The 24941-nt window shown below is 32.2% G+C and overlaps 2 protein-coding genes across 6 annotated transcripts in view; one reads left to right on the top strand and one right to left on the bottom strand.

The window, feature by feature from the left end:
• Nucleotides 1-8974, top strand: part of LOC110029642 — a 71147-nt gene extending 62173 nt beyond the window's left edge. For both annotated transcript variants that reach the window (XM_020732025.1, XM_020732026.1), the window contains exons 7-9: nt 3543-3703; nt 3956-4082; nt 7823-8974. In XM_020732025.1, the coding sequence (XP_020587684.1) occupies nt 3543-3703; nt 3956-4082; nt 7823-8818 (1284 nt within the window). In that variant the 3' untranslated portion in view covers nt 8819-8974. The remainder of the gene's footprint in view (nt 1-3542; nt 3704-3955; nt 4083-7822) is intronic.
• A 208-nt stretch (nt 8975-9182) lies between these two features.
• LOC110029753 (probable serine/threonine-protein kinase PBL21) lies at nt 9183-15593 on the bottom strand. 4 transcript variants are annotated; one of them, XM_020732180.1, is made up of 9 exons: nt 15527-15593; nt 14811-15300; nt 12381-12595; nt 12078-12310; nt 11474-11600; nt 11129-11200; nt 10488-10671; nt 9982-10096; nt 9183-9676 (listed from the first exon to the last, which is right to left on the bottom strand). In XM_020732180.1, exons 3-9 carry the CDS (start codon nt 12526-12528, stop codon nt 9413-9415), a joined length of 1143 nt encoding a protein of 380 aa, XP_020587839.1. In that variant the 5' UTR covers nt 12529-12595; nt 14811-15300; nt 15527-15593; the 3' UTR covers nt 9183-9412. The 4 variants fall into 4 exon arrangements, with proteins under 4 accessions (XP_020587839.1, XP_020587841.1, XP_020587838.1 ...); XM_020732182.1 differs by lacking the exon at nt 14811-15300 and having other exon boundaries at nt 15527-15540; XM_020732179.1 differs by lacking the exon at nt 15527-15593 and having other exon boundaries at nt 14811-15476.
• Nucleotides 15594-24941: the final 9348 nt, after the last annotated feature.

Here is a 24941-nt window from a genome sequence, read left to right as displayed (position 1 = left end):
CCTCACATTCCCTCTTTAGGCACCTGTGCAACAATATTGTGCAGTGGAAGTTCTAATTTGCTTTAGGTTCTGAGGTTGTTGTTCGTTACAACGTAAACCCTCTTATCTCTGCGGGTTATTTGCATAATCGGATATTATGCAAATGTAAGTCCCAAATAATAAAATTGGCAGGACTAAACATTCAAATAACATCATCTCTAAAAATGCAGCCACACAGTAGGATAGTTTGGGAAGTCATTGAGGGTTCTCCTCAAGATCTAGGACATCCCCTACCTTTTCTTTTCTTTGGACTCATGAAATAACTGTTCTTACTTGAGCCACTCCCACTTGTTTTTTTCACGTCCTACCGTGAAAACCTAAACCTTGAAATCTTGAAGACTAGAACCACTGATCATTATCGAGAGTTTTCTCAAGTCACCCAATCATTTGAGATGTAATTAACTATAGGGGTTTGCCTCTATAGGGAACTTGAAACCCAGGTAAAATAAACCCTATTTAATCTTTGTATTAAATAGGGAACTTGTCGGTCATACATAAAAGGTTCGCAGACCAAACGGATGTCACAAATCTCTTAGTTTGTAGGATTGGGTCTATCGCTAAGGTCTACACTTATCTCTCGGGAGGGTGTAGTATTCGTGGTATCGATTATGCAAACTATCAGACTTCCATTTGGTCTCATTTTTCAAAAATTAAAACATACTACTTTTAAAACTCAAACTATATATCTTTTATATTTAAATTAAATCTCAAAAATTATTTTCATATTTTCATATTTTCAAAATCTAAACAAATCAATTGAAAAAGTTGATCGACAATAATTTATATTATTTATAAATAAATTTATGATTTGTCATTCGTTTGAAGCCCCGGTTCAACCTTTGAACTTTAAACATTTTCTTTTACCGGCTCAATATCCGGTCCAATTTTTAAAGCCTATGGCCCACAGGAGAAGGGTATATATGGAAAAAAGCTAAATCTTCTCAGATTTTCACACTCTCCCTCAAGCTAGGTCGACCAAACTTGGTATTGAATTTTGAGAAGTTTTTGAATTGAAGAGCTTTGGCACATTTCAACACAACCAATCAACTTCCCCGACTTCACCACCTGTGTTATAAGGTTGTCATGTTGATTTGAATTATCTCTAGCATAAAACTTGAAGTCTTCATCTCGTACTTGACTATCAATCGCAAGAGTATTTAGGGCTGCTTTCACCTGCAGTTTCTGCAGGAAAGTGGAAGGCTGTTACAGGAAAGTAAAGGCTGCAGGGAAGCATGCTGGGAAGTAGACAACCAATAGGGTGCGGCCTACAAGGACAAACGAAAGAACAACTGCAAGGAAGAACCAAGAAAGGGTCCGCTGTAGGGAGAATCTCCGACTGAGTACCTGCAACAGAAAGATTGGTTGTTGGGAGAATTCTAGAGGAAGATCTGCAAAATGAATGCTTCTGGCTGCAAAGAGTATTTTGAAGGGGCCTATAGCAAGGAGAATTTTTGTTGCAGGGAAGAGATACGAAAGGGCCCGCAGAGAGAAATCCAGTTGAGGAAGTTTCGCTTGCCTGTAGGGAATAACTTATTGTGGAGGAGCGTGATGCGCCCCTAGTGTGTATTATTTTTCTGCGTGTTTTATATCAATTTAAATCCACAATAACAGTGCCAAAAAATTGACAAGTCCTGAAATTACGTAGCAATTTAGCTTTAAAAATATGATCAAAATTTTGACCCAATTTATATTAAGTATTTAATGTGCAAAATATAAATGTTATATAAAATATATAAAATAGTTCACAAGCTAAGAGTTCTGCGCAAGTGCACATATCACTTCAAGTAATATAGGACTTTCTTTAAAAACTCCAGTATCCATTGTACAGAGAAGTGCAGTAAGAAATTCCTTAGGCTAATTCTAATCTACTACTATCAAGTTTTAGTTTTGAAGATGAAAATTCTTATTATAATAACATAAATCACAATATTCAAACTATAAAAAATAAAATAAAAAAGATAATTTAAAATGGGTTTAATGAATGCTAACATAAATGTAACTAAAAAGTTTACTAAACTAATTTCTAAACTTCAAAATTAAATTTACTAAGACTAAACAAAATTTTGTGACGAAGAGTTCAAATTTAAGAAAACATCATTCTTCTTTACAATGAGTATATGGATTGTGAAGAAATTAAAATCATTTGAAAATATATATATAACTGTTTTGTGTCAAATTGGAGCAATCTTATTCTTTACTCTCATCCGAATGCATAAAGAACTTTGACTAATCTAGAGTGGTCCCTAAATATGCCGGTTGCCACTCCAGAGCTCCCACTACTCCCTCACGCGAGGACTTACAATCTTGCATCAGTTTTCGATTAACTGGACCAAATTGGGAAAGTCTGGAGTCGTTGCTGCTGAAAGGGTGTGGGGAGAGAATCTCCTGAGAGCCTGTAGCCGGAAAAGAACCAGGCTGCAGGGAGAGATTGCACAGAGGAATACTAAGGATACTAAGTGTTTCGGCATTGGTGAGCCTGCGGCAAGAAGGTCTGGCTGCAGGAAGGATTTTTAGTGGTTAGAGGAATATAAAGGAGTGCTGCAATGAGATCTCTAGCGGAGAGGGCTTCAAGTCAGGAATTTTGGCTACGAGGAGTTGTAAATTTTATTATTAAATTTATATCTTATTTATAATAAGATATAAATTATTAATGAAATTTATTATAATTAAATAATAGAAATAAGTACTAATAAATTAGGTCATTGAAATAAAAAAATAAGAAGAAATTACATTAAATTAATATACATATTGATATTAAATTATAATATGTTACTATTAAATATATAATTAAATAAAGGTCTAGTTTATCAAATTATATTTAAATAATATATCATATAAGTGTAGAATATTCAACAAGTTATTTGTTGAATAACAAATAAATTTGTTCATGGACATTAGTAAAATAGTTGAATTATGTTCAAATTTGGTCCATTTAACCTTCGAGTTTTAAAAATTATTAAACATCATCAAGTATTAATCGACTCGAGTTTAAGTTATTCATCAATTGCATTGGTTTGTTTACAACTCTAAATAGAAAGGTGTGTTGAGAGAGAAGAATGAAGTTTAAAGGAATTCATTCCATGATGCTCTTTTGTAATTCTTTTTGTGAAATTGGACGATTTTGTGAATTACATTTTTGCGGCACATAAATTTCTTTAGCGAAATGTTGATGTGATTTGCATGATTTACCCCTTTTTTATAATAACATACAAGACTTTTCCTATATCAACTGATAGATCTCAATACCGGGAGATTTGCAAATACACATCCGAACTTCAACAAATGGCCATCTAAAATTATCAGCATCTAAAATTCCCTACTCCGACATTTCTGACTGCATTTAGTTTTACATTCTCCATGGGGTATGCATCTTCTTGTTTAATCATCATTTATAGATGTTAAGTAGATAAAATATGATCATTAATTAATCTTTGTTCAGAACAATCGGGCTTTTTTTTGCTTAATATTAAGATCATAATGGTAATGAATCTTTGTATTTACAGGTAAATAAGAAGCAATTAAAAATGATAAAAGAGTTAAAGAATTCTGGTGACCACATTCGATCCAAATCCATTAGCCGTGTGCTCGGTGACATAAAAAATTTTCAGATTTATCCATACGAATCATATGAGGACGAAGAAAATAAGAAGCTTCAAAAACATTGGTAAGCACTTTATTCACCTTTACTTTCAGCTTTCATTGAATCAAAGCGGTCATATTATTTTGGGAAATTTACATACATTCCACACAAATCTTATGTATCTACATATTTAACACCCAAAGTTTGATAGTTACACTTATAACACGTTGGTGTCATAAACCTATCTTTGTGAATTTGAATGTTTAGGTGTTAGTCATGTAAATACGTAATAATTGCGTGATACGATGTAAATTTGCCATTATTTTTTGCTCACAGGGTCCAAGTTACTAAAGATACCCTTCCGGCTTTGGAAAAGTTTAATAAGAGGAAGTTCATGAAAATTCAACGTATGAAATGCTTGGAGAAAGAGCTGACTGAATCAAGAGCTTTCATTTATGATAAGGTTTGATGAGTTTTAATGTTTGAAATAGTGCATTTATAGAAGGTATTTTGGTAATATTTTCCTTGCATTAAAACTTTAAAAGTTTATATTCTACTGCATTATTTTTCTACCCTTCACCTTTGAATTTCTAGTACTGATGATCTCATGCTGATTTCTTCTATGATTAATGGTAGAGACAATTGAAATGATAATTGATTATGAAAAACTCAAATTTTTTTAGATTAAACTCTTTAGTATAGTTAGTTTTTTTTAATGAAAAATGTCAATTTTTGCTAAGCGTCCATGACCTTTTCACAACTTGATGCTAATATTTTATTTATGGTGCAATTACATGCTTAGCACTCCAAACATGTTATGTACAAATCTAATACTCTTTAATCCGATTTTCAAATTCTCACTCAAATATCAAAATTCATGGTAAACCCCAACCCATATTTTTTTATTTTTATCAAACTTTCAATCGTTTGATTGTGGCACTCGGTTTCATATTTAAAAAAAAAATAAAAAAGCATATGATTGCTAATTTGTAGACAACAATGTTTCAAGTGTTATCTGTGCAATTATTCCTTTTTTACTTTTTTATTGCTTAGTTTAGTAAAATAAATTACGATCAAGTAAAATTTAAGATAAGATTCCAAGAGAAGTCCTTTGGAAAGTTCTAGAGAAGAAATGTGTTGATATGGCTTATATTGAAGTCATTAACATATATATACTAGAGTTGCTACGTGTTTTTGAAAATGAGGATTGATCCTACTTCAGTTGGATTGCATCAGTGTTCAACTTCAAGCTCATATCCTTTTCGCCTTAGTTATGGATGCTTTTACCAAAAATTTACAGGAGAATGTACCTTTGTGTATGTTTTCGTTGATGATATCGTTCTTGTGAATAAGACTAAGAGAAAGAGTTTAGGAAAAAAATTGAATTATGAAGGTCTATATTGGAGTTTAAAGGTCTTCGTTTGAATAGATTTAAAACCAAATATATGGAATGTAATTTTAGTAGTTGTAGCAGCTCTAGTGACAGAGTTGTAACTATGGGTGATCAAATCATTAGAAGGTGTAAATATTTTAGATATATGTTATAGATATCTCAGGTCTATTACTCAAAGTGATGGTGATATAGATGGGGTTGTTAATAGTAGAATTCATGTTTGTTGGTTAAAGTGGAGGAATGCATCGGGCCCATTGTGTGATGGAAAAGTACTGCTTCGACTTTGTCAGCGATAAAAAGTTTGGGGTGTGGTGAGTTGCCCGTAGGAAGCTGTCGGTCGTCGGAATCAAAATTTTGTCGCTTGTTTCCTCGCCCATAATTTAATTTACATATAGATTTAAGTTTAGAAAAATATGAAATCAAATCACCCATAATTTAAATGAAAGAGCACTCTACGTCAAACACTGTATCTATCCCGAGGGATAAACACAAGACTTGAGGATGGGGCTCGATCAAATAAGCTAAGAAATATATGACGTCCATTTGGTCTGCGAAATCGTTTTATTTGCCGGCAAATTCCCCTATTTAATATGAAAAATTAAATAGGGTTTATTTTAAGTTGAGTTCGGAAAAACTTCCTATAAGGGCAAACTTCTATAGTTAATTACATCTTAAATGACCGAAGTCACTTAAGAATACTCTCGATAAAAATCAGGAAAAATTGTCTTCAAGGAGGTCAAAATGATAGGATTTTTTAACGAAATCGGACAAAGAGATGTGCAAAAGAAGAATGGTTCAAACTTGGAACATTTATTGTAGAATCCAAAAAAGAAAGAACTAAGGGATGCCACAGATCCAGAGGAGATCCTCGGTGACTTCCCAGTCTACCCTATGGTTTGACTTCAATTTCGAGGAGAAATATTCAAGTGTTTTATCCCGCCAATTTTATTTATTTAGGGCTTACATTCGTGTGAAACAGTCACACAAATAGCCTGGAAGATATGAGGATTTAGGTCGTAACGAACGACAACCTCAAAATCCTAAAACGAGTTAGGGCTTAGATCATACAGCAGAGCTATACAAATGTCTAACGAAAAGTTTGAGGATTTATGTTGCGCTAGGCGAACAACCTCGAATCAATCCGAAAGGGTATCATTTATTATAGGGATGGGTCGCGGGAACGTCCCGCATGCGCGAGGCGAGCGCGGGAACGAAACTCCAACGACACGAAGGAGCGGGCCAGGTGAACACGAGGAAGCGGGCCAGGTAAAACCGAGCGAGTCGAAGCTAGGGCAGAGGTCCACGGGCGCGAGAGGAAGAAACGGAAGAGGGAAAAAAAGAAATTAGGTTAATGATTTTTAATATAAGTTATTAATAATAATAATAATAATAATAATAATAATAAAATATTATTTATAATTATAATTAACATTTAAATATGTATTTTCCCCAAGAGGCGCTGTCGCAATGAAACGAACCCCTTCTAGACAAAATTGATGTTTCGGACGCATCGGCGCAGTCTGTTTCGTCATCCGGAGTCGTCCGGGCAACCTCGTCGTCGATCGGGTCAAAAACGCGTCGCGGTCCGAATCCTATCGAAATTCCAGTATGAGTTCAATCAAACGGGACGGTGCAGAGGACGGCGGCGCCAAATCAACGAGTACAGTCAATCCTAAGGCCGACAGTCCTATAGGAATATTCCCTGAGTTCCTTCAGAGTAGCATTACCTGCTAAGCAATAGGGGTCAAAACTACTATATGGAACGTCAAGTCGAGCGAAGAAAAGTTCAGAATTGCTAACGGGTTGCTAACTTGCTAACGGGGAGGGCTCCTTCACTAATTTTCTAGGAGTAGTCGACAGAAAGGTCCTATGGCTAGATCTTAGGCTACTAAGGAGGGGAAAACTACACATCGACCGAAAGCGAGGTCAACAGACTTAAAAGGAAAATTTTATAAGATGGTAGCGCAGAATGTTGGCCGTTAAAAGAGAAACACAAAACAAAGTTAAGTGTTGTTGAGATGAGAATGCTTAGGTGGATGAGTGGCTTCACACTTAGAGATAAAGTGTGAAATGAATATATCCGTGATAGGGTGGTCTAGCTCTAGTGGCTGACAAGACTAGAGAGAGTCGTGTTAGATAGTTTGGTCAAATAAAACGTCGACCATCTGATAATTCGGTTATGAGAGTAGATATGTTAGATACGACTTATGTTAAGAAAGACAGAGGTAGACCTAAAATGACTTGGGCATATTGTATAAAAATTGATATTAATCTATTGGAATTAAATGAAATAATGATACTCAATAGGACGCGATGGAGAAAAAGGATTTATGTAGCCAACCCTACTTAGTGGAATAAAGGCTTGTTGTTGTTATTGTTGTATTTTTTTTGGTTTAGTAATGATTAGCAATATGCTGATTTCTGATACCAAATTTTATGTATGCTTAATTCGGCACATGCTGAACTTTTGAAGCTCTTGTTTTTTTAGGGGCATTTACTTACATGGCACACAATTCTTATGCGTACCTATCAGCTAAACCTTAATATTTACATTCACAACTCTAACCTCACATCAAAAATATCACTTTAATAACTTTTTAAAAGTCCAACGCACTTTTTTATGCATAGCTTTATAGCACCAAGGTATTACAAACCTAAATATGAAATTTTACATGTTATATATGTAAATCCATAAGAATTGTGTTGTACATATGTAAATTTACTTTTTCTTTTTTAATTTAATCTTTGCTCTAGCCTTCTTTTCCACGAAGAATAAAATTGTTGAGGTGAATTAGTAATTGTTTTATCAGGCTGAAAAATCAGTTCTAGGGAGCTCACCTGAGTATCTGGTGGAAGCAGTCAGAGAAACTGAGCATCATTCTGCCCTCACGACCGTTGAAGGAGATTTTCATTTCCATTCTCTCTCCTCGCATGATTGTATGTTGGATCGAATACCTTCTCTCAATGCCCTTCGAGAGCTCGACTCCTCAATTTCGGATCAAAAAACAGGAACTGAAAATACTGTGAAGCCTGCTAAAGATGAATCTGTTGATAAAATGTATTCCTTTCAGATTCCCAAAAGCACGTTAATTTCCTCTTCCAATTACCAGAAGCCTTCAGAAGCCGTTATTTTTACATCTTCCGCCGCACCGATCCATCAATGCCAACATTTTAAAGTTCAACCCGTACCGATATTCGATCCGGAAAGAGCGAGCTTACAAACAAATGCTGGGAGGCCCCTCTCCTCTGCTTTCAATGTTGAAACTACTTCTCAAATGTTCAATTCTTATAGCCAGAGGCGTGTAGAACTAAGCCGACTCGGACCACAATTCGTAATGAATAATGGAAATCCGCCGGGAACCAATTGTTTCTCCCTTCTCAATGATAAACAGATGCACAACAAAGAATGTCATGCTCACAAGAAAGAGCTTTTCGCACGAGATATGATCGATGACAACATTTGCGCAAAGATCAGAGATTGGCTTCCTAATGAGCATCAGCCACACAGAGTTTGGTCTGGAATTGAATCTTCTGGGAGCGGAGTCGAGAGCAGCGGTGGTAATGTGAGTCGACTCAGTGTCCCGTCTGAGTTCAGAGATTTTCCGTGTCGATCTTCGTTCGAGTCTTCGGGGTTGGAACGAGTGTTGCCGGCACGGAATTATGTTGGTGTGAGCAGCATGCCTGATCCATTTACTATGGCTTCATCCTCTCCATTGGATATTATGTGGATGAATTATTCCCATCAGAACACCCCAAGTCTTCAAGAATCTGTTAGGAAGGTATTCATGTGGCATCGGCAGCAATAACAGAAATCTGAATTGCTCAAAGGCTGAGTCTTATGATTGACAAGCCCTGTAAGCAAAGCTTATGATTATGATTGTGCATAAAATTATGGACAAGAATAATTATACAAATTTGTATTTTTTTTAAACTTTTTGAAGAGAAAGGACTTTATTTGTTTTTATGTTTATAGTTTGGAAATTTCTTTTATGTTACCTTGCAATAAAAACTGTGCAGAATTCTTTTTGTTTTTGCTTGGTTCATTTTAAAAGTTGTTTGGTTTGATGTAAAGTAAATTCAAGAATTTATATTTTTATATTTAATTTGAAAAAAAAAAATAAAATCAAGGTCAATAATACAAAGATAAAACATAGCAAAAAATCTGTGCACTCTTATGAGTTCACTCAAAGCCCATAATAATTCCATTCAATTCAAATACATAAAACAATTTTTTTTTTTTAATTTTTACATTTATGATTTCACAATACACAATGGATGGGTAAAAAAACATAAAAGAATAATAATACAGATAGCTTCCTCTCTGTACATGTAATTCTTTTACTGGTAATATTTCCTTTACAAGCTTCAAGACCATGCTCATAAAACTCGCATGGAGTCCCTCACAAACCCGACTTGAACAACTGGCTTCCGAGAGTCACTGTAGTCGTTCCTTCGCCCCTGATCGTCGTCAGATTCAGCTCTTTCTCGCGAATTCGATCGAGTTCCGAAACCAAATAGCTCGACGGAGGCCGTCCATCCCCGATCGGATTCAAACACCAGACAATTAGCCGCAGGAATTCTCTTACGCATTCAGTGGTGAAGTTGCTGCTCATTCTTTGATCCACAATGCTGGTAATGTCGCTCGTTTCCTCATAGTTTTGAACCTTCATATGAAACAGACATTATCAATGGAGTAAAACCAGACTGCATTTGCATATCTAACAACTGAACTTTATTTATTTTTTTTCTTTTACATTTTGTTTAGACGTCATCCTCTCTCATATTAAGTTAGATAAATTGAGATAATTTTGCATTGAGCTTCTGCATTAATGCCGGAGTAAGTTGAATACGAACAGATTGTTCAACCAGCATATGCACGTATATAAAATACGTATATAAAGAGCATAAATTTCTTCACAATATTTCTATGAAATCTACTATAGCAATGCATAAAACATCATTTAAATACCCATTTTCGGACGCTTTGCTCGGATTTAACTTCATTTCCAGTAACTAACTCCATAAGAAACACTCCAAAGCTATATACATCACTCTTTACAGAAAATCTTCCAAACTCCCTCACCCTGCAAAGAAAAAAAAAAGAAGATGATGAGATGTGATTCGAGCTCGTATGTTACATAAGCTCGAGATCTAGCTTAGCCTAACTAGGCTTGAGGGCTTGTGAGTTAGCTCGCTTACATTACTTGATCTTAATTTTCGTGTAATAGATAAATTTTCAAGATACTTTTACCAAAATCGAGTTTTCTAGCCGAGCTCAAGTCAGGCATAACTGCCACAAGCCGAGTTCGAGCTCAAGTTATGAGCTCCAACTCGAGCCAACCATACATGTCACGAGCCAAGCTCAAATTTAGTATGGCTTGAGCTTGACTTAACTCATTTACAACCCTAAATTCATAACACTTGAGTTCTTCCACAACAACATGAGCATATAGTAAAATTAAGTTATCTTCTTACCCAGGATCGAGAAAAGGATCGTCGAGTGTAATTTGAGACGAGGCAACACCATCGACTCGATATAGTAAGATTCGAAGTCCAGCATCTGCCACTTTTGGAATAAAGTCCTCATCAACTAGGACATTTCCTGTTTTGAAGTTCATATGCACCAGAGGGGGAGTAAGAGAATGCAAATGATCCAAGCCTGTTCACCATAAATAAAACCAGACATCAGATATAATTTCCAAATTCCGAAACTGTGGATGAATCGATGATAGACTTTAAACCCAAGAAAAGGAGCATTTACATACATACCACCTACTTCCTAAGTATTTATATATCTAACACCTAAAGTTTGATTTTTTTTGCATTTATACCACCAAAATCTTTCAAATCACATAAAAAATAGCACTATTTTAACTTTTGAAAAAGTAAACTACACCTTTTCACGCATAGTTAAAAGTGACACATATGGAAAAATTAAGTTTAGGTGATGATATGCAAATAGATTGGAATTAAGTGGTATGCATGTAAATCTTCCAAATATATATATATATATATATTAGGTTTCACCAAATTAGGTTGGATTACATTTTGCAACTCTAGGAAAAGAAACCAATACCAGTGTAACCATGAATGCCACTGGTTTTGCAAATCATCACCTTTGGCTGCACCAGAAGCAATGGAAAGCCTGTTCTTGAACTCTAGCCTACTAGCTGAGGCCTGACTCCCTCCTGCCAATGAAAACCAGAGGATACAACTGGTTTGAATCTTTTTTATTTCAGGATAAACATACCACACAATTCTTATGTGTTTACATATGTAACACCAAAACTTTCATATTTACATTTATAACACACCTTTTCATGCATAGGGTTTCATAAAAGTGTAAATATCAAACTTTGGATGTCAGATATGTAAATTCATAAGAATTATGTCGTATGTCAGTAAATTTTCCCCTTTCTAACCAAAAAGTTCTATAAAATTAGAGAGTAATAGAAGGAGACCATATAAGTGTGCAGAAACACTCCCATTTGGTATGTACTCATAGATTAGCATTTGCAAATCACTTTCCTGGCTGTAACCGAGTAGACTCACCAAATTCCGATGCCGAATTGACGATAAATACCGTACCTGACAGTTCATTTGATCGAATTAGAACAATATGTTTCGATACGAAATAGACGAGGATATAAAGTCCAAATGTGAAAGCCAAATAAGAGCATAACAAATGTTAAATGTATTTCAATTGTTTCATAAACAAACTTAAAGAAAATGAGGCTTGTAATGCTTAAAAATAGAAAAATAGGAAAAAATGAAAAGGGAGAAAACAAGAGAGTTTCACCTAATAATTGGTTATCAAATCTTATTCATATCTTAAAAATGACATCTTTTTCCTGTTGGCAACAAAATAGTGGAGAGGCATTTACATACATACCACCCAATTCCTACCTATTTACACCACTCAAATCTTTCATATCACATCAATAATATCACTATTCAACTTTTAAAAATTAAAATGCACCATTTCATACATGTAAAAATTAAAGTTTAGGGTGTTAGATGTGTAAATGCATATGAATTCCACAGATAAATTCATAAGAGACCAACCTCTTCAATAAAATCCTGATTGGGAGGAGCTGGCCTTCTTTTAATAGCAACAATCATTCCATCCTGAAGCAGACCCTTGTATACTTCCCCAAATATTCCATGACCAATTAGATTAATATCACTAAAATCCTTTGTTGCTATATTGAGTTCTCCTAGTCCAAAACGACGCGATCCTTGCACTCCCGGTAGGTATGAAGAACTCTCTTGTACTGATAATTCAACACTTTGTCCAGCTGAATCATATAAAAGATTCATCAGATGATCATTAAAGTACAAAAGAAACCATATATTTACATTTTCTACCTTGTATGGATGGCTCTGATGAGTTACTTTCTGATGTTCGTGAATTTCTCCGACGAAAAAGACAGTACCACACGAAGAAAATCAATATCACAACCAATGCCAAGGCTCCTGCAGCACTTCCTAGAGCTGCTGCAAGAGTCATTGACATCTGGTCTCAGATCGACCTTATCGCTATTGAGCTTGCCTTCAAAATTATGAGATTTTATGCATTGTACCTGAAATCAAAATACAAGCACTTATCATCAGGTCCCTAAGTGAGAAGTAAGAAAGTATTCTTTATTTTAACAAAGAACAAACTAGCATGCTAATTCTATAAAACATATTAGCCGCTTATCTAGGATTTGTTTGGGATAGTTTTCTGTCAATTTTTCTTTGTAGTCTGCCACCATATTTTTGTTTGGGGAATTGTTTTCGTGCTGCTTCCTAAAAATTCTTGTGGTTAAAAGCTGCTTTTTGCAATCAAATTTATTAAAGTGCGGTAGTTGTAAGAATGTTGTTCTCTGAGCTTTTTCTTAAAAAAAATACTTACAATTTACACCATAATTTTTTAAGAAGTTTTTTCCATACCACAACTTTACAACTATCTTTAGAAAAGATTGCAGTCATCCCAAACGGAACCCTTTGTGAAAATTATTCATAATATGATCTCTAGATGGCAGGTCTTAAGATATATTCAGGTTGCCTCCATTGTGATATAGAGATCGAAGCAGAGAAATCCTATCAATAAATGTAAGCATAAGGTTGTTTATAATTAACTCCTCCCTACACTTGTATTAATGTTAGCTCATTGCATTTGGTTACATGATATGTTCACAAAAGGTTGGATTTGGACTAATAGTTAGGTCTCCATTGCGATTCGGAAGTCACACCTTCGAGTCATCGAAACTACCTCCCAATATATTCAAGGGTAAGGATGCATGCCTTTTAATTGTCGTAAAACTAAGAATCTCTAGTAGTCGATGTGAGTACGAAAAAAGTAATAATAATAAAATGGATGCGTGGTGAAATTGTTAAAAGTGGAGTGAGGCATGAAGGGACAAGATTCATTCCAAGGAAAGTACAAAAAATATTGTGGAAGAATCACAAAAGGAAGAGGAGCATTTACATACATAGCACGCAATTCTTATGTATTTACATCTCTCACACCCAAACGTTCATATTTACACAAAGTACTTAAAACTTTAATATCAAATAAAAAATAGCGTTAACATCACTTTTTAAAAGTGAAATCAGCAAGTGCTATGTATGTGCATATGAAATTTTAGTTGAAAGATATGTAAATCATAAGAAGTGTGTGCTACGTATGTAAATTTCCCCAAGAAAAATGGATAGATGAAAGCTAATAATGTAACATGGCTCAAGTTTATGGTAAAAGTCTCACAAGCTAGAGTTAAAAATTCACATAGCACTCAACCAAAGTAAACAATAGCGAGTTCCTAAAGCTCAAACTGACACCAAATACATGGGATAGGCTAACAATAACGATGACGAACATTGGCACATAGATTTGGGCTTTCGAAACACAGAAATATTAAAAATTGGGGAATTTACATACATACCACACAATTATTATGTATTTATACATCGAACTCCTAAACTTTCATAAATCTACATCCAATAAATAAATCAAAACAAAACGCCTCCCCTTAAATGAGATTTGTACTGAACAACACATCAAAATAACATGCAAATCTACATCAAATTAACCATGCTCCTCAATATCCAGATAAAATCCACACCTCACATGCATTGGTGGGCATTTACATGCATACCACTCAATTCCTAAATATTTTTAAATCCAACACCCGAACACTACTTTTTACATTTATATCAGCTAAATCTTTCACATCAAATAAAAAATATCACCTTTTTAACTTTTAAAAAGTGAAATTTTTAAAAAGTGAAATACACCTCTACACCTCTTCATGCATAGACAAGGTGGCATATATGTAAAAATTGGAATTTAATTGTTAGATATGTAAATAGTGGAATTAAATGGTATGTATGTAAACCTTCCTAAAACTTAACAGCAAATAACTCAAATGATTAACTAGAACACAACACATGCATCCTCAATAACAATATAACAATGCAATCAACAAAATCTGCATTTTTATCACATTCACCAAATCAACCCTACATAAAAACCACATTCATAAACTTCAAAATATAAGAAACAAAACAGAAATTCCAGTTCAAAAACAACACAGAAAACCTACAGACCAATGAAATTGGCTTTCAATCCATCACCTGCAACAACTCAGAATAAAACTAAATCTTCCAAAGGAATCAGACGAAAAAACTGCTTTCTCTGACACACATCTCGACTGTTTCTCAGATCTCCATGAGTCATCTTCCTCCCCAATTATACAGAAAAACAAATCCAGAAATCCAATCGAAAGGGAAACAAACAAAAAATCGTAAATTTACCAGAAACCCCTAAAAATGGAGCTGAATCATCGTTCCAAAAGCTTAAAATGCCGGCTGATAGCGACACAGCGCCGACACAATAGAATAATAGTGAAGAAAAAGATGCGATTTTCTTCCATTCTTCATCTTCTTCTCTGTGATTTTCTCTTCTTCGTTCCCTGCTATCATCTTCTTCCTCCTCAATCCCTTTAATACAAACCAGAGCAGCAAAAGCCCTCTTTTTTCAGCAAAATGTTGCATTGCGACCCATTGGGAAAGAAAAAAAACAAAGAATAGTGGCAGGTGTGAACTGGCGAACTCAAAAAAGAACAGTTTTTTGAGAGAGGGAGAGAGAGGAGAGAGAAGGGGGCATCAGATTTGTTGGCTGTAAAGCATTCCTAAAGAGTTGTCCGGTACTGCAAGTTGGCGTTTTTATGTCATTCTGCACATTTCCTTTTCATCTTTTTCACCCCCTCATTAGTCCTTCGCATCTTTAAAACAATAAGAGGGCCTAAGAGAGCAACGCAAGGAAGAAATTAATGGAGGATTGAACGAAAAATTTACAAAGGGCAGTGCAGGAAATGAGCGGAATGTTTGCAATGGAAAGCTGTGGGGTTGTTAGCAAAACAAGACAGCTATGTTGACGTTTTTCCTACCAAAATAAAATTTTAAAACAAATATCTGAGAAGAGAGAGAGAGAAGAGAGAGAGAGAGGGGGTGGAGGAAATAACGGCTACCTCTAGGTTTGAGCTGCCCCTTCTCCACCCTCCAACTACTTCAATTATCTTCTTTATCAAGAGAGTTGGTTTTGGATTAAAAAAAAACTGTTTGGTATTTCTGTAAGGATTAAAACTAGTGTGTAAGGAGTTGGGAAGTTTGCTCCATTGGTCGTCATTAGAAACATACAAGTGCAACACAGCTGTCTTACTGTATTTATTAATGCGGATGCCGTTGGGTTTTCAAGATCCAACCCACATGGAGGGAGCCCATTTTACATGATTTATGATTTATTTTCATTCTTTTTTTTTTTGGATAATTACATACAAGCCATCCCAAATATTGATATTTATAACCTAAACATTAGGTAATTTCTTTTTGAAATACCCAACCGATGCATTTACATGTGCCACCATTGAACTTTTGAGAATTTGATAAAAATGAAAAATATGAGTTGGGGTTTGACCATAATCTGTTATACTTGATTGAGAATTTGAACAATGGATGAAAGAAGATGTTACATTTGTAAATAACAATGTTTCAATTGTTTTGTATGTAATTACCCTTTTTTTTTACCATTTACATACATGCAATGCAATTCTTATCCATTTATTCATCGAACGCATAAATCTTAATTTTTTGTTTATATTTATATCACCTATATTTTTCATTTTACATTAGAAATATCATTATCTTAATTTTTTTATAAATGAAATAGACCTTTATATACATATCTAAAAGTTAAAGTTTAGATTTTTTATATGTAAACACATAAGAATTAAGTGTTATGCATGTAAACCCTCCTTTTTTTGTTTATTAACTTTGTTTCATTGTCATTTTCCTTTCAGGATGTGCTAGATGATATATACAAGTAGGTTGGGATTTTTTTTCATAAATTATGATTATTTGGTGTGGTTAATTAGCAGGTGATATATCTTTATATGTTTAGTGTTGATTGCTGACCTAAACTTATAAATTGCATTGCTCGTATATATGTGATTAAGGTCATGATGGAATATTACATGTATAATTGATTTTATATATCCAAGTTACATTTCCCTTATTATTTTTAAATACATTAGGCATATGTTTATGTTTTAGATTCAAGATTGTATTATATCTTATTGAATGATAAAAAATAAAGTATTAATCTAACAAAGAAAATAATCATTTAATGTGCACATTTAATAATTTATTAAAATGGGGAGCTGTTTATGGATGACTACACTGAAATAAAGGTAATAATAAGTCATTGGCTAGCTTACTGGTGTAGATCAGTAGAAAGAGTGGAGCTAAAATTCAGTAAGAAGAGAGGGCAGAGGGAGAGAGGGAGAGAGGGAGAGGAATGAGGAGATTATCATCATAATTATCAAATTCAATATGATTATACATGTATGTATATAGAGTGACAACTTATTACAAAGAAGTTCAAAAATAATTTAGAAATTAGATAAATATTAAACAATGCAATTAAAATAATTGTGATATACATACCTAACATTCAAAAATTTACATTTGGAGTCATAAAACTGTGATTTATTATATGAGAAATATATATTAGCCTAATTATCACTTGTGTGAATCATGTTTTATTGTTATTGTTTTACTTATCTCCTCTACTTATCATGCTTCTATTAGCAAGTTTTATTAGGAGATAGATGAAACTCATGTGAACACAAATAAATAAAATAAAAGCATAAAATAGAAAATTAACATTGACACCTAAAAGCACACAAGAATTTTATGCAAATTCGTCCAATTTATGACTACGTCACATTGCAATTACTACAAATTTCACTACTAATCATAAAGAATAAATAAAGGAGAATAGTCAAAATATAATTAAAATTTTAAAATTTCTTAATGAAATACTTATAAATATTAGAGAATCAGTTCTTCCTTGAACCCCCATTTGGGGACTCGTCGTCCCTCTTCTAATGTTTGTGGAGACACTGAATCTTCATTGCACGTCTTTTTCATAGGGCTAAAATTAAGCTTAACAACTCTTAACACTTTTAAGATATCAATGCTTTGTTATGGAATTTAGAAGAAGCGAAGGGTCCACTTTGTAAAAAAGTACTCTTTTTAAGCTAACACTACAAGCAAAAAAATAGAGAGGGTGAGACCAATAAACAAAAAGTCTACCTTTAGAGAATTTTATTAGCATAAATAACATGACATTATGCCATTACTTTATTTGTGCCGTTACTTTTTATTATTTATTGTGCTCTTTAAACTATACATTAGAAGATAGTACCGTTACCTTTTTTAATGAAGTAGTTGTTTCAAGCAAGTCAATTCAATTAATTAGACATTAAAAATAGAACAACCATTGGGGTTAAGTATATAGCTTGTGTCAAATTAAATAATTATAAATTTACTTTTTCGTGCTAAAATAGGGCTGGATATATAATAGGATTATTTACATACATAACACTTAATTCCTATGAATTTAGATATCTAACACATATGCTACTTTATTTGTGCATGGAAAGGTGTATTTCATTATTTGAAGGTCAAAATAGTGATATTTTTTTATATGAAAATTTTGGATGGTATAAATGTCAAAAATAAAATTTAGCTATTAATTATGTAAATATATAGAAATTGGGGGTATGTATGTAATAATGTAAATGTTCATATATAATATATGAGTGATCTGAAAGTACTAAGTAGATAAAATAACAAAAGTAAATTTAAATGAACTGATCATGTACGATCAATAAATAAAATACAAGGGTGTAACAAAAATTAATGCAGAAGATAGAGAGAGTGATTAAATTATCTAGATATAATACCACTATGAAATAAAAAAGAAAATATTTTACAGTTTATTATATATATATATATATATACACGCCGCAAGTCTTGGCCTGTTGGTGGTGGGGTCACTGTAAGTCCCCTCAGGTCAATGGTTTGATCCTACCGTATATATATATATATATAGTTTAGAGGCCATATGAGATAACTATTACTTTTTATTTTCATATTGTGTTTGACATATTTAATAGATATGCATTTAAAAAATATATTTATAAATTTAAAACTATAAAAAAACAAAAAACATAAAATAAAAAATAAAATTGATCCCAACTAAACACTTAGCGAATGGCAAAAAAGAAAAAGAAAAAAAAAAGGTATACATCACCCCATTTCATGTACAAGTTATAATATATTGAGAAAATCTAATTATTTTATTTATATAAAATAAATATTATATCTTATTGAACAGTATATTTCGATGCTTGACGGCTGTGATTGAATCATCGGTGCAAATTATTGTGATGAATGCTCTAAGCATTCTAATTGTTTTTGGATGGTACTTCTCGTACTTCTTGAATCACCTATTGGTTCTATAAACTATTGAAAATATGAGAGATAAAATGGCTATGATATATATAAATTTTTCTATATAGAGATAAGAGAACATAGCAATTATAAAGGGAAATATAATAAAAAAGAATATCTTCAATAATGAAGGTATATTATAATAATAAACTTGATAGATTTTTATTATAATTACTATATGAGTATGTGTAGTAGTCATGAAATATTTTTCCTATTTATATGAGAGACGATACAATGATGATATTATATTTTTTCCACTATTCATAAGAGGGTCGTGCTAGGTTATTTCTAATATTCTTACATATATAGGTCATTGTCGACCGCCTACTTTCTAGCTTGGCTGGTTAATCTTAGTTGGCTTCGGGTTGACGAGATCAATTTGGTCAGTTGAGCTTAGTCTTTATGAGTCGGTCGGTTGAGCTAGCTTGGTTGTCAACATTGATCCCTGGTGAGGAACCTCTAGAACATTCATGGGATGGTTGGAGAAAATATGTAACTTGGATTTCCTTTGGATTTACTCTACTGAAACGTTGGCTATCCCATCAGGTCAGCTTTTCCTGTGATAATTGGCTTAGATGTTTTTTCTTGTTTCGTTTGTAACTGAATCGTTCGTGCTTGGATCATTCAGACGTCTTCTTGTCCACCTACGACAGTCGGATTTGGCCTTGTTCGCTTGGCTCGTTTGGCGGAACTTCAATCTTCATTATACCTTTTTCTTCTGGACTGTTAGATCACTTCAAGATCAGTGCTAATACATTTTTTATATACAATATCAAAAAGATATGTGAATTAACTTATTCTCTTTTCAAATCCTTCCATCACTACCTCCATAGCTTTTTCAAAAGAAAAATAATTGGAGTATATAATCATATTCATAGTCTTGATTTTTGTAATGAAAAATTTATGTTCATTATTTAATCCCTATTTATCTTATTTATTATATATTAATTGTTACTTTCTTGTACAAGTGTTTGCCGACATGGTTGTCCCCGTCACTTGCTCGCAAAATACAGTAAAATCAACCCCTTACCGAATAATAAAATCATAACAATAAAATATATATCGGGGCGTTTACAGACATACCCCCTAATTCTTATCTATTTACATATCTAAGACTTAAAACTATATATAAACTATATATATTACGAAATCGCCCGCAGCTCCAAACCCTAGCAGAGCTCCCGTGATCATTTCCTATATATATATATATATATATATATCACCGCTCAAATTATAAAATACTGCAAATGGGTGAATCAAAGATAAATTATTATAATGAGAAAAAAGGAAAAATTGTAGGCAATATTAAGATGTAGCTTTCAAAGCACAGTGCAAATTATTTATTATATATTAATTCCTACTTGCCAATAGGAAGAGGGCCAAATAGCCAATCACATCGAAGACAGCTACAAGAAATGCCAATCCATATACATTTTATTTATATCTATTTGCTTCATAAGGTTGCACATGGTGACTCGCAACACTTGCCTCTTCAAACTGTTTACGAATCATGAAATTTTACATACATGCCACCCAATTCTTATGTTTTTATAAATCTAACACCTATTTTTTTCTTATATTTATACCACTTTAATCATTAAAGTCACATAAAAAATGTTCAGTTTTTCATGCATAGGTAAGGTAAGGTGGTATGTATGTACATAAAAATTAAAGTTCAGATGTTAGATATGTAAGTATGTACATAGGAATTGTGTGGTGTGTATGTAAATTTTGACATCTTTTAATGTGGGACTGAAAGCATGCAATTGAGTTAAACATATTTGTGCTTAACTCATGAGTCGAGTCGAGCACGAGCCACGCTCGATTTAAGCTTAAGCTTGATTGATTTTGTTGAGTTCAAGCTTTAATCACTCTTAAGTGTATGAGTTCGAACTAGTTCACAAGCTAGTTTGTTGTTATAAAAGAGAAAAAATGATACTAATTTAAAATAATGTTATACTAAAATGATAAAAAAATGAACAATTATGAGAGAAATAATAAGAATTCACTCAATATAAAATATAAAATATAAAATATTATCTTTTAAAATATTTTAATACTAAAGATAAAGTCTTCAATTTTAATATAATTTAAGTAAATTTTATATTAATATTTTTCTAAAATGAGCTGACTCACGAGTAGAGTATGGGCTAGCAGCTTGAGCTTGGCTTGATAGGTGATCGAGCTCAATTCATGAGCCACTTATCGAGCCAAGCTCTAGCTAACTCACAAGCTGGCTCAACTCATTTACACTCCTAAGCAGTACTCTTTAAAATAATAATAGACATTGAAGTTTGTGTTATTTTGATTTGATTCTTAATTATCTCGATTTGATCTTTAAAATTTATAAATACATTTAAGCACAAAGTTGTAAAAATACATTTAATATTTAAATCTACTTTTTATGCTAACAAATTTCTTATTATCAACAACCATTCTGATTTATGTGATTTGGAACTATTTTTTCAACTTGCCTATGTTACAGTGTGGTGGTTGTAAGAAAGTTGATATTGAAAAAATATATACATATTTATAATTCTCGACCATAAATTTTTAAAGAGTTGTTATCTCCACCACAACTTTACAACCACGAAAAGAAATCCACATACCTTAACATTAAGAACACAGGCTAACAGGTGTCATTCAACTTATTTTTTAACAAGTCTTCTTGGTTTAACACAAATATTATGATGTATCCTAATATTATTTTTTTCTTTTTTTTTTTTGTAGAAATTTGTTATTACTCTAACACTCCAATCCATGCAATATTATAAATGGCTTGATTATAGTTTTGCAAAAATATGACATTTGCAACAACATAAATAATAAATCTTCAATTATGTTTTATACTTAAGTAGCTTCATAGCTAATGCAAAAAAAATGCATGCCTAATCTAAGTTTTCTAAATGTAATCCAATTGTAATTAAAAATATATTTGATTTCTACTGTTATTGAAGGTTCCATCATAATTATTTTTAGTAATTTGTAGTATATTTTGATGCATATAAAATTAATCCATGCAATGTATTTTTGGGAAATTTTCATATGTAGTAGACAATTTTTATGTATTTACAATTATTACGCATGGCATATCTAACACCTAAAATTTGATATTTATATTTATAGCACTTTGTTGTTATAAATTGTATGCATAAAAAGATACATTTTATTGTTAGACAGTGATAATTATTTTTTATATGTGTAATGTTAAATATTTGAGTGATATGTATGTAAATGTCAAAGTTTTGTTGAAAAATCATTCTTTTTTTTTATGATATGCCCTTTTGTTTATTTAATTTTGTGTTCGTAAACCAAATGCAAAAAAAAAAATAAAAAAAAAATAATTGATTATACCTAATTTTAATTTTCTTGTATTGGTTGACATATACTTGTAATTAAAAAGAGTACTGCACGTTTCAAAGAAACATTTTTTTTATTTTTTTCCTTAGTCGCCATATGTTGGTATTTTTCGACCGTGGGCTTATCATCTGATAGCCTTCTCGCTCGCCTAGCTAAGCCTGGTTGATTAGTATCGATGGGGTTAGCTCAGTTGGCTGAGCTTAGTCAGTAGGATTCAGACGGTTGATCCTTTCCAGTTGACTATGTTTGATCTCTAGTAAGGAGTCTTTCGGGTCTTGGTTGGATGGTTGGAGATATTTTGTAAAATTAGCTTTTCTGTTGGGACGGCTCCACTGCAGTATAGATTATCACATCAAAGTGGCTTTCGTGCAACAGATGACTCGGACGCTCTATTATCTCGTTTTTGGTCAAATTGCTTGCAATTAGGTCATTCAGTCGTCTTGTTCACCTTTCGTTTCGATCAGTTATGGACAAAGTGGCTTGACTCGTTGGGCTTAATTAGCTCATTCAGTCAAGTGGGTTTCAAATTTCTTTAAAGTAGATCTGTCGCACACTCTTCTTTTCTTGACATTAGATCCCTTTAAGATGAATGCACATGCACACTATTAAAGTAAGGCTCTAATGGTCCAAAAAACAAATTTCTTCCATGTAGAAACTCAACCATCTAATCTTTTCATATTTTAGACATTTTGTATATGCAAGTTGGGTCAAATTTGAAGGCTATTATAGACAATTTTCACTTCATATATGTATACATTCAAAATGGAACAAATAATAACTTCAAGTTTTTGAACCTTTTTTTGATTTAATTTATGCTTCTATGCTATAAAAAATATATATTATGTTAAAAAAGTAGCACAAGTGTTATAAATTATCAAACATTAAACAAAATTATAGAAAGCAAAATTTAAAATCATGTAATTCTTAGCCAAATTCATTTTTCCTTAGAGGCATTTGCATACATGCCACCCAGTTCTCATAAATGTATATATCGAGCACAAACTTTGCTTTTTATATTTATATCATATTAAAAATATTACTATTTTAATTTTTAAAAGATAAAATACATATTTTCATGCATAAATTGGGCGGTATAAATGTAAGAAATTAAAGTTTGGGTGTTAGCGATGTAAATAGCTAAGAATTAGATGATATGCATGTAATTCTTTCAGTTTAAAAAAATTGAATGAAGTGCTACATACAGGACAAAACATCCCATCACGAAGAATTACAACACGACAAGATTGCCAAATAAGTGTTTGTCTTAATAATTGGCTCAACTAAAAATCAAAGAAAAAAAATCATATAAAGCATGCAATTACAATCTAAAGTATTGACAAATATTAAACCTGATTAATGCCTTTAATTACCTGATTAGTGTCGGCTTAATTTCTGCCATTTGTTATTAATCTTATATTTAAGAGCTAATTAAGAAGAACATTCAATAAACAAACTAAACTTTTATTCATCTTTATTCCATCTTCCATAAGGAAGTTCCATAGTAAGAGCTTGGAAGTTTCTATTTGTAATAATAAATTTGGCCAAAATTATTAAAAGTATTAAATTTTTTCTCTTATTAAGAAATATAAATTTCTTATACGTTCATAATATGAATGTTTAAAAATTTTAAGAAGATGTAAAAGTATAAAATAAAATTTTAGAAAAAAAAAACATTTTAAATTGGTCCTATAATTTATATGGTGAAAAATTATTGATTTCTTAAGAAAAAAAAAACCGTGCTTTTAATTTTGATTGAAAAAATCAAGTTACTATTTTTTTATGTAAAATTTTCATAAAAAAATGTTATATTTACATGAAGTTTTGAGCTTTTTACTTGAAATAGATTTTAGATCGATAAAAGCTTCGCAATAAAAAAGGAAAATTTACTTACAAATCACACTATCCATTTGTATTTACATAGCTAACATTTTTTACATGCATAGATAATATTTATTAAATTTTGATTGAAAAAAAAAACAAAAAACATAATTAAATAAGTTAGTCATTAGGTGGCTTATAAAGATTATATTAGTTGGCTGCTTCATTACATCCAAAAAGAAGGGCATCTTCCATATGTATAAGTCTCTATTCATCCCATGTAAAATTGCTTTTTTTTTTTTTTTTTATTTCGCATGCAAGGCATGCAATCTTTTATTTTAATGAAACTTATAACAATTAAGTTTATCTCATCATGATTGAGAATCTTATGAAATATTGTTCTTATTGTCCACTCATACTTTTTTCTATTAACTTATATATTTTAAGAAAAATATTTCTCTTTTAAATGATATTGGATTCATTCATTCTAATCATTCATATATCATATGTTAGGGCTAATAAAAACTCGCAAAAATCAAAGAATTATCCGTCCTATTATCGTAATTTCATTTTATATGATCAACATCATTCATAAATAATCGTTCCATATTGAAGCGTGTAAATATCCTCGGTGGAGTCCCCAATTCAAATAATATAAATGCAATTAATCACACCTGTTGCTAAAAGAGAATGATACATCAATTTGATGTAGCTCTCTATCAAACAATAATCTAACTCATGATGGCCCCTCTAACGCCTTTTAATGCTAGAGGTTCACTCTATGAAATTGCAATACTAGAGTTTTAATTAAAAATATATTTGGGATCATGTTCTACCTTTAATTTTTGTTATTATTATTATTATTATTATTATTATTATTATTATTATTATATATATATATATATATAT

The sequence above is a fragment of the Phalaenopsis equestris genome, unplaced genomic scaffold, assembly GCF_001263595.1.
Source record: "Phalaenopsis equestris unplaced genomic scaffold, ASM126359v1 Scaffold000600, whole genome shotgun sequence".
Taxonomy (NCBI): domain Eukaryota; kingdom Viridiplantae; phylum Streptophyta; class Magnoliopsida; order Asparagales; family Orchidaceae; genus Phalaenopsis; species Phalaenopsis equestris.
The sequence above is the reverse complement of the archived record's forward strand: the minus strand, read 5'-3'. Positions and strand labels throughout refer to the sequence as shown.

Excerpts from the sequence above, each read along its gene's own strand:
- LOC110029753 (XM_020732180.1), bottom strand. The coding sequence starts at position 12,528 with ATGTCAATGACTCTTGCAGCAGCTCTAGGAAGTGCTGCAGGAGCCTTG. Across the intron at positions 11,601-12,077 it reads ATCAGGATTTTATTGAAGAG|GTACGGTATTTATCGTCAAT; the intron begins GTTGGTCTCTTA and ends ATGAACTGTCAG. Across the intron at positions 10,672-11,128 it reads TGCTTCTGGTGCAGCCAAAG|GCTTGGATCATTTGCATTCT; the intron begins GTGATGATTTGC and ends TATGGTGAACAG.